This window comes from Arachis stenosperma, chromosome 5, assembly GCF_014773155.1.
Source record: "Arachis stenosperma cultivar V10309 chromosome 5, arast.V10309.gnm1.PFL2, whole genome shotgun sequence".
In the NCBI taxonomy this organism is placed as follows: Eukaryota; Viridiplantae; Streptophyta; class Magnoliopsida; order Fabales; family Fabaceae; genus Arachis; species Arachis stenosperma.
The window spans coordinates 19,526,799-19,536,563 of record NC_080381.1 but is presented as its reverse complement, the minus strand read 5'-3'; the positions used below and the strand labels follow the sequence as shown (position 1 = coordinate 19,536,563).

The following is a 9,765-nucleotide window of genomic DNA, read 5'->3' as shown; positions in this document are numbered from 1 at the left end:
TAAGAAGGGAAGAAGAATTGGAATTTTGGGGAAGGAGAATGGAATGAGAAGGGAACAAAGAAGAGACATCGGGATGGGGGTGGGGGTGGGTTTTTGTTTTTGTTTTTATTTTTATTTTTTAGTATTATTTTTATTATTTGTTAAGAGTAATTTGGTCCAAAAAAATAAAATTAAGGTAGAAAAGGACGATTTTATAACGTTTTGTAACGTTGAGGATGATTTTAATAAGAAAAAAAGGTCGGAGACGATTTTGATTTTCACCTCAAACCTTAGGGACGAAAAAAATACTTAACCCAAATATTAATTTTCATATAATTCTAAAGAAGGTACTTTCCTAAAATATTTTGAGGAGAGAGACGATACCAGAATGCGTTACGTCAGGAATTTTGGCGCCAGAATACTACTTATTGTAAGACAATATATAATATAATGATATTATTTGTAGGTTTTATTCCTTAATAGATATTTGACTAATTAATTCAAATACTGAGATGTATATATTTTATTTGCAAATCATATTAATTACGGTTGATACACAATAAAAGAACATTACTAGAAAAATCATTTTTAGCGGCCATTTATTTTTCTTTTAATGGTAACAAAAAATAGTCGCTAATATATTTACCGGCAATTAGACATTAGCCATCTTATGCTTTGTCGTTAAAAGGTTTTAGCGGCAATTATACAATTGCCGCCAAAGACTTTTTTAATTTTTAGCGGCCATTTTTTTAACAATTTATATGGCCACTAAAAGTAATTCTAAGATGATAATGTTATTCACTTTTATTTGTTATTATTATTGTCGCTAAAACCATTTTACCCGCAATTTATATGGCTACTAAAAGTAACTCTAAATTTGTAATGTTATTGAATTTTAATTACCATTACTATTACCACTAAAAGCTTAATACTTTTTTTTAGTTATATTATACTCATTTTTTTAGAAGCAATGAGCTATCTTTTTTCTAAAATCTTAATTATTTTTTCAACAATTATTATTATTATCATAATATAAATATACTAAAATTAATTATTACAAAATAAGATATTTCATCAAACTCAAAATATTGATACACAAATTTTTTTTAAAAAGTAATAAATCATGTTACAAATTTAAACAACAAAAAAGGTTACAAGCCTATAACTATATTATATCAACGTAGCAATATGGGTGTTAGCAATAATCTAAAGTTACACCTTTAAAAGTAGTTTAACTTTTGTTTTTAGTAATTGATCTAAAAATTTAAAGGTAAATAAAGAAGAAAAATCATGAATCATGAATATACTCATGAATCCAAAATTATATAAACCTTTGACTGCTCTTTAAGAAATTGATAGCTTGGCAATAGTTTTTGCATTAACACTAATTACACGGTTCTTCTAACTTTAAAGTTAGTCTTTACTCTTATTGATTTGATGCTGTAATTTTTTTCTCTTGAATTATTGAATAGTTTTCAAAATGAAGTGACACTTTATTTAAACTATAATTCTTTTTTTCTTCCCATCTCATATTCAATTCTACGTTGTATTTTGTTGGTCTTCTTTTAGAATAGATTCTTAACTGCATTAACTAGAATCAATGTTTTGAATTTTTCACTATCTATTCCCCTTTTAAAATAGTTTTAAGATGTTTACATGTTGAGAGAAAGCTTAAGCTAGTGCATATTGGAATCAAGAATCAAGGCTACTAAGATATTATAATAACAGTTGGGCTACACATCCATGAAATTTTTCATCTAAGTCCATCTAAGCTAGCCCAACACCAAAAAAAAAAACTCAATCCTATTAAATGAGGGTGTGTATTCACGCGCCCAAACTCTCTAAACATTTAACATTCATTCTCACCTTCATTATAAAACAACGTTCCTTCTTCAACCTCGTAACCGCCATTGGAGAAGTTCAAATCTCTCTCAAAATCTCTCAAACCTCCATCGTGTTCTCTGCGAAAACTGCTCCTACTCCAGAACCGTGTCAAGCTTTCAAAAAGAATAAGAAAAAACAAACAAAATAAGAATAGAGACTCCGCAAGGTATGAGAAAAACTGTCGTTATTATGTTCATTTAATTTCTCTCAAAACTCGCATTTTTCCTAGTTTGATTTAAGATTTAGTAGATTGAGTTGCTTCGTTTAGTAGATCGACTTATTCTGAATCCATTTTTATTGCGTAACTAGGGAATATAAATAGAAAATGTGTTGTTATTTTCTTTCAGTAATATATTAATCGGTTCATTAGTGTTAGTCAATTTGATTCACTTTATTGTTAGTGTGTTCAGTAGAGTTCTTTTGGATGTAAAAATATTTTTTTACTGATTGAATGTTTATTATGTTTTATTCAAAACATGAATGGAGTTCAGTTCATTGGAGTTAGTCATTTTGATTCACTTGATTGTTAGTGTGTTCAGTTGAGCCATTGTGCATGCAAAAATATTTTTATTGATGATTAAATGTTTATCACGTTTTATTCAGCACATAAATGTTGCTCGGTTCAGTGGAGTTACTCGTTTTGATTCACTTGATTAAAATATGCATGCTTGTGCTTGTCAGTGTATTGAGTGAATTATTGACCAAATTTTTTGTCCTTACAGAAAAAATAAAAAAGACAATGGTGACAAAGAAGGAGAAGCCGCGCTATAACGTAAGCATATGTACACATTAAATATATTTATCGCCTTTCATTTGAATAAAGTCTATTTTGTAATGAAATTGCAAAAAAAAATAAAAATAAAAATAAAAAATAAAAAAATGGTTAATTTTTTATGCAACTGTTAAGATTGATGCAGCTTCTTTGCTCTGTGTTATTGCTAGATCTGCGAAATGTGTTGATGAGCTAATGAAATTCAAAAGGGATTGTACAATATTTGCATATTATTAATATTAGTAACGGCTGCATAAGTTTAAAGATTTTATGTTTAGTGACTTTAACATGCATACTGTTTTGTGTCTCTACTTTATAATTTTAGCTCTGTTGTAATTAGTTTATATTTAGCTTTCACTGTACTTACTACTTAACACTTTATTGTTGTGTTACCAATAAAACTACATTTCTCAAGTTTTTACTGTTTTATTTTATTTTATTTTACCAATAAAACTATTTTGGGACAGATTGTTTATCCACAACACACCTGGTCTGCAAAATGAACCGAACATGTTATTATGATGAAACAATTGTATAGAACTAAATGAATGGAACATTATTCATCATATAAATTCAAATTCAAACAGCTCTCTACATAATGAACCAAACACGTGTTCATGGTGAAACAATTGTATACTACTAAATGAAAAGAACATTATCCATGATATAAAATCAAATTCAAAACACGTGTCTATAATTTAGAGATTATGACTTCAATTCAATTCAGAACACATGCGTACATTCAATTCAATTTAACAATTGCATTCTATTCAATTCGATTGAAAAAAAAATCCAAACCTCGTCTTTTTGATTTGTTTCAGAAGAATAATTCAAAACGCTCTCATTCAACTGATTTGAAGTTGAATCATTCATTGTTTTGATAGAATATTGAAATATGAAAATAAAGAAGATAAATGCACAAAATCAAAGAAAAAAACGAAGAAAAATAAGAAGAAGAAGGACGAGCAATAAAGAAGAACAATGAGCAGAAGAGAAGAAAAAAAGAGGAAGAACGACGAGTAGTAGAGATTGCAGATCCGAAAATTACAATGGAAATCGTTAACGTTGAAGAAGAGAAGAAGAAGAAGAATGGTTACTTTGAAGAAGAGGTTTACGTAAATCTGTTACGTTGATAGGAGAGAAAGGGGGGCGCGCGTATATTCACGTAACTTGGAGGAGGGGATGGGGCGCGTTAACGAAAAAGTGCTTGGATGACTTGGATAGATTTTTTATACGGATATGGAACATTATTGTTATAATAATTTATGTGAATGAATTGAAGGATTCATCTTAAAAAGGCAAATAAATAAATTTAGCATAATCAAGGTGAAAATATTGTTTGGAATTTAGATAAAATAAGATAAAGGAAGCCAGGGAGAATTTGAGGCTAACCTGCTATTTTATTGTTCATCTATCCCCTTCTCTATTGTGTTGTGGAGTGACATATCCTCAAAAAGAAAGATACTTCAGTGTCCCAAAATATGGGATACGCCTGTATAACAGCATTCTATATCTTCTTCTGCTGCTTCTCTTCTCTATCACACATCAATTTTTCTCTGCTTTCCTTACTTTTTTTCATGGACCTTTAACACTTAACCAATAAATAAACCATTCTCTTTTGGTTTAAATATAAGAAGCTAATTAAAAATTTAATAAAACTATAAAAACTTACAGAATAATTAAACTTTATTATTATTTTAGTATATTAATACAGCCTGGAAAAGAGAGGTAGTTTATTGTAGAAATGCTATTGCGAAAATTGAGTACTATACTTGTTAAAATATATTTTAATATTATGATCAAAAGGGTGTAGTTAAGGTAAAAAGGGGGGTGATTACTGAATAGGGTGTGCACACATTAAAATGTTCTTTTTCAACTTTTACAGTTTACTTTAAAAAAGCCATTAAATTAAAAATCAAAATATTGAAAAAACGCATTAAATTTACCTGGATAACGAAAATAAATAATCATTTTAAAACTTCAAATTTTCTTTAAAATAAAATAAACATATTGAAACATCACTTAAGGAACTTGATGCGATTCAATGGGTTTGGATACTTGGATTGATTTTGGGGGAGTGGCATTAATACGGAATTTTTGGTTAAACCGGATGTTAAAAATGGTTTGGAAAGGCAAAATCGGACGAAAACAAAAACCAGCTGCAGCTGGTAAAGACAAGGGAAAGATCCCAACACCAACACCACCATCAAAGCAGTTAAAATAGACAAAGGCCATTTGTGATTGCCTTAAAACAGAAAAAACATTACCCCACACTGGCCACTAAGTTCAGAAATTGGGTAGTAGATATGCTGGAACAGAAAATGCCCATCTCACTTGCATAAAGTAGTATGACAACCCTGTTTCACTCGGAAAGATATGAAATGTTTAACCCAACATAAGATTGATAACATCCTTAAGGAATACAAGATTAACAATAGACATGCAGGTTCATTGAGTAATTAGAGTCCCATGATTCAATTACATAAAACTAGGGCAGACTGGCCCCTTAGAGAGACCAAGGCGAACTTCCATTCCATGATGCATGTCCAATGGCCGCAAGGTCTCTGATTCACGGGGATCTGCAGCCGCAATTAAATGAAATGAGACAGGTAAACCAAGAAAACACATAGCAAAACTTGTACCATTTAGAGACCAAAGTATTCAGTAAACTGTGTCATTACCATTTAGATAATCCTCAAAGCCAAAATCATCAAGACTTCCTGTATATGCCTCCAAACCCAGCATGGAAGAAGGAATTACTCCTGGAGGCCTCTGGAATCTACACAGAATCAAAGAATCATATATAAAAAATTAAATATAGCCACCAACACAAAGTACAACATTTGAGGAAGGGAGCCACAGGTAGCAAGGCACAAACAAACCAACAAACAAACAGCCAATGCTGTACAAAAAATAGCAGAAGATAAGTCACCAAAACACTTTTCATTGATTTCTACAGTCCTATATTATGTGATAGTGCCCATCCTGCAATTTACTATCAATTTCTTTAATGTCTATCTCACTGCCTAGGATTCAAGATCACTTCATTGAGCAGCAGAAACATGAAACTTTCTATGCTAGGAAGTAGGAACAATCCAGCTGGTCTCCGTGGATGCAGCCTAGGACCTGCCATATTTGCATTTTGGGCTGGGTTTTAATGTGGTAGATTGGTTTGTTTGATCCTTTCCTGCTGGAAAAGACTTTTGGGTAGGATTTTTAGGACTTGTATTGAGCAGGTTCTTAGGTTTGAATTGAAGCAGATTGGCCAAGAATCAAAGTAAGGAAAAGCCACAAAACAATCCATATCCCAGTCAATATACAAAAGAAACAGAACAGAGTACACTTTTAAGTGTTAGAACTTTCTGTAACACTACCTAACAGAAGATTTCTACACCAAATGCGTAAATAAAGTCTGGTCACCCACAAAATTAATATTACTCTCATTCACATGTTAATAGCTGTTTTCATATTAATATTACATGAAAAATTATAGTATATATCTCAATACCATTGTCCTATACCCTATAAGCAAGGAACATGAAGATATCTATACAAGTTCCTAAAATTTCTATGACACGGAGACAGAGTCTACAAGATTCATAACACTAGTGATGCAAAACTAGGTCACAGATAACTCACACACAAAGAAAGTGTCACGGCAACAGATTCAACACATGGAGAAGAGCACAGTTAATTCCAAATACAAAAGTAGGGTTTTATCAGAAAAGAAAAGAGAAGTGAAGTGAACAATACCGAGATAGAATTTGCCTGTCAAGGTCCATCTTCAGCGGAAACGCAGTTCCGTACAAATTGACCAGGCATTGCTTCTTCATCGCTTCATTTATCCTATTGGCGGATTCCTGGGCAGATTGGAAAGGATGAGAACCAACGATGTCGCTCTTGACACCTTGGAGTCCAAAACGAAGGGCGTCGTTTTGAACCCCTCCGATTTGGTGCGCTATGCTCTTTTGAACTTCCTCCATTTTTTATCTTCTTCTTCTTCAACAAGTTACAAATAACTCAACTCAACTGAGCTAAACGGCGAACCACTACTATGAGTCTATGTTTTATAGGAGCATTTTTAATCTATTTGCCAAAAACGGTGTCGTTTGAACCCTATCTTAACTTTTAAGTACTATTCTGCTCCAAAAGGGTTCACTTGACTTTATTTGCAAGAAACCATTCAATTTTAATATTTTTCTTATCTTGGTTTTGGGTAACATCTCTCAAATTATTTAGTATTTACCCACATTTACCCTTTGTTTATTTTTGAGTTGTTAAAGATATTTTTATTTTAGTAAATTAAAATTTAGTTTTACATAAATATAAAATATTTAATACTTCAATTTTATATCAAAATATTATATTTTGAATTTAAATTGTAAATTTTTTTATTAAAAATTTAACATATTTTGTAATATTCTTTACAAGGTAATTTCGTTTAATAATTTTCAGCGAAAAAACACGTTATTTTTTGGGCTTATGTGCGATTGGAATTTCAAAAAGCTACCAAGAAACCACATTTTCTGCCAATTGAAAAAAGAGGGGAAGAAAAGATAAAAAAGAACAAAAAAATTCAATGGCTCAAAGCCATAGGCTTGCTGTCCTCTTGTCCACCACCAATCATATATTATCTCTTCCGGGAAAAAAAATATGAAGCATTTTCTCTGATCATAATTCGCAGCTGCAAGAAATACACAGAGCACAAGCATTGGAAGTAATATTGAGATTTGAGAAGCAACGGTTGGTTGTAGTTCCTGTTTGTTCACTAATTAACACACCGGAGCCATGTCAGCAACAGCAGTGGTAGCAGCAGGCTCTGCCACCACCTTCACCGGCACAACCATCAAGAACTCCAAGACAGTTCTGACTCCAACATCCTTACAAGGCCTCTCACTTCACGAAGCCAAAAGGTCTCTCTCACACTCCTTCTTTGTTGATAACAACAAGAAGGCTACGAGAAGAAGACTTGACATCACTGCAAGAACTGCTGGCGCTTCAAAGCAGATTGAGGTTGAAGTTGACAAGCCACTCGGTCTCACCTTGGGCCAAAAGCCTGGTGGTGGTGTTCTCATCACTGTTAGTAATATAATTTCTCATCCCTGAAATCTCAAGGTGCGAATAACTTCATGGAAAGTCAATAGCTGAGAGTCCTTAAATTTGACAGCATTGACTAAATTATCATTTACCTGCTCTCAACTATTAACTTCAACGAAGTTAACTGCACCTGAGTCACTTTTCTTGTCTCATTCATAGTTTCATGATGTCTTACATGGATTGTGTTCTAGGGTATTGAAGGTGGTGGGAATGCAGCAAGAGCAGGGTTGAAGGTAGGGGATCAAGTTCTGTATACAAGTAGTTTCTTTGGAGATGAATTGTGGCCTGCAGATAAGCTTGGATTTACCAAAACTGCAATTCAAGCTAAGCCTGACTCTGTCTACTTTGTTGTCAGCAGGTTCTCTAAACTTGTTCTTTCAATTCAATCAATTATTTCTCTGGTGTTCATGTGATCTTCTTGTTTCTTTTCTATAAAGAGGTGCTGAAGTAGATGTTAAGAGACTCCCAAAGCGGCCAGCTCCTCCTGCCTTTGGAAGAAAACTGACTGAGGCTCAAAAGGCAAAATCATAATCATTTTCTTTCTATTACCTACTTGCATTCCAACATGCCTTTAATTTGCTTTTTTATTAGATATATAGTCATTCGTGTTTCCTGTTAACTTAATCTTTTGGGACGAATGATTTTACAACAAAATAAGGTAGAGATCAATTTTTGTTGATTTCTAAAAGTAAAAAGCATGAAAATTGGGGGGGGGGGGGGGGGGGGGGGAAATAATCTTTAAAAATACGTTCAGGTGTGGTTGATTTTCACAAGAGATTCACAACATATCATAAGATTCCCTCTCTTAAAAATCTACACTTTTTAAACCCAGAAAATAGAAGGAATTCCAATTTTGTATACAAACTTATTAAAAGAATTTGTTGTACAAAAAAGTGTAGAAATATAACTATTCATACGTTTTTTATTTAAACGTTTGAGGCAATTGGTTTTATGACATGATTTGTATATTGAGCCGTTAACAAATTGCATATAACCATGCAGGCTAGAGCTACTCACATTTGCCTCGATTGTGGATACATATACACCTTACAGAAACCATTCGAGGAGCAAGTAAGTTCATAACTTAAACTTCTAGGACAAATGATCGTGTTATCTTAATTTCAACCATAAAAGTTGGATTTAAGAAGAAGCTGATTATTTTTGTGACTCACTTTGGTTTGTAGCCGGACACATACAGTTGTCCGCAATGTCAAGCACCAAAGAAGAGGTTTGCAAAATATGATGTTAACACTGGAAAAGCCATTGGAGGAAACTTGCCTCCTATTGGAGTTATTATTGGGCTTGTTGCTGGTGTTGGTGCTGTTGGAGCTCTCCTTGTGTATGGTCTTCAGTGATAAACTCACATCACATGGCTGATGGCTCCCACGCTTTTATTTATTTATTTATTTTCTGTCCTCCATATTTGTCTCATGAGAGGTTGATGAGGTGCATAAACATGGATGTACTGCAAAAAACAAAAATTATATCATAACAAATGGTTTTTTCTCCGAAGAAGCAATCAAACGAATGGTTGTCAATCCTTGCATTTACTACGAAGTACGAACTTAGACTTAATTCGACTTGTTAACAATAATGATATAGTATTTCATCTTAGTTAAAACTAATTTGGGTTAGTTGGGTGGTCAGTTCATTTGTCTATTTCAGCATGTGTAGATATTCGAATTCCGCTCTGTATATGTAGTAACCCATTAGGCTGCAGTAGATCTTTAAATGGAACTCAAATCCATAACGAATTATTTTTTGGCTTGTCGAGCTGAGAATACCGTAAAAACCCGAATATATTTCTTGATACATTCCTCCTATTTGACCCGAATATATTTAAAATAACTATAAAAGAGTGGCACAGATAGATTTGTTGTGGAGAAATTATTTTGATTGGGTTTTGTCAATGATGAAATACAGAAATAGGTTATGATTGTGTTGTGCTAGGTGTTTTTTTTTCTCCTGCCATCATTGAATTTAAACACAGCAGTTTTGCCTCATTTTTTGTTATTCTAGAATGTCACACTTTG

General features: G+C 32.7%; 2 protein-coding genes across 2 annotated transcripts; one reads left to right on the top strand and one right to left on the bottom strand.

Annotated features, from left to right (window-relative positions):
- Positions 1 to 4,942: 4,942 nt before the first annotated feature.
- Positions 4,943 to 6,688, bottom strand: LOC130979558 (cyclin-B1-2-like). Its single transcript, XM_057903019.1, has 3 exons — positions 6,389 to 6,688; positions 5,317 to 5,414; positions 4,943 to 5,214 (listed from the first exon to the last, which is right to left on the bottom strand). The coding sequence occupies exons 1-3, from the start codon at positions 6,616 to 6,618 to the stop codon at positions 5,114 to 5,116; spliced, it is 429 nt and encodes a 142-aa protein (XP_057759002.1). The 5' UTR covers positions 6,619 to 6,688; the 3' UTR covers positions 4,943 to 5,113.
- Positions 6,689 to 7,196: 508 nt separating this feature from the next.
- Positions 7,197 to 9,272, top strand: LOC130982190 (uncharacterized). The gene is made up of 5 exons (XM_057906080.1): positions 7,197 to 7,714; positions 7,924 to 8,090; positions 8,170 to 8,251; positions 8,735 to 8,803; positions 8,917 to 9,272. Exons 1-5 carry the CDS (start codon positions 7,424 to 7,426, stop codon positions 9,085 to 9,087), a joined length of 780 nt encoding a protein of 259 aa, XP_057762063.1. The 5' UTR covers positions 7,197 to 7,423; the 3' UTR covers positions 9,088 to 9,272.
- Positions 9,273 to 9,765: the final 493 nt, after the last annotated feature.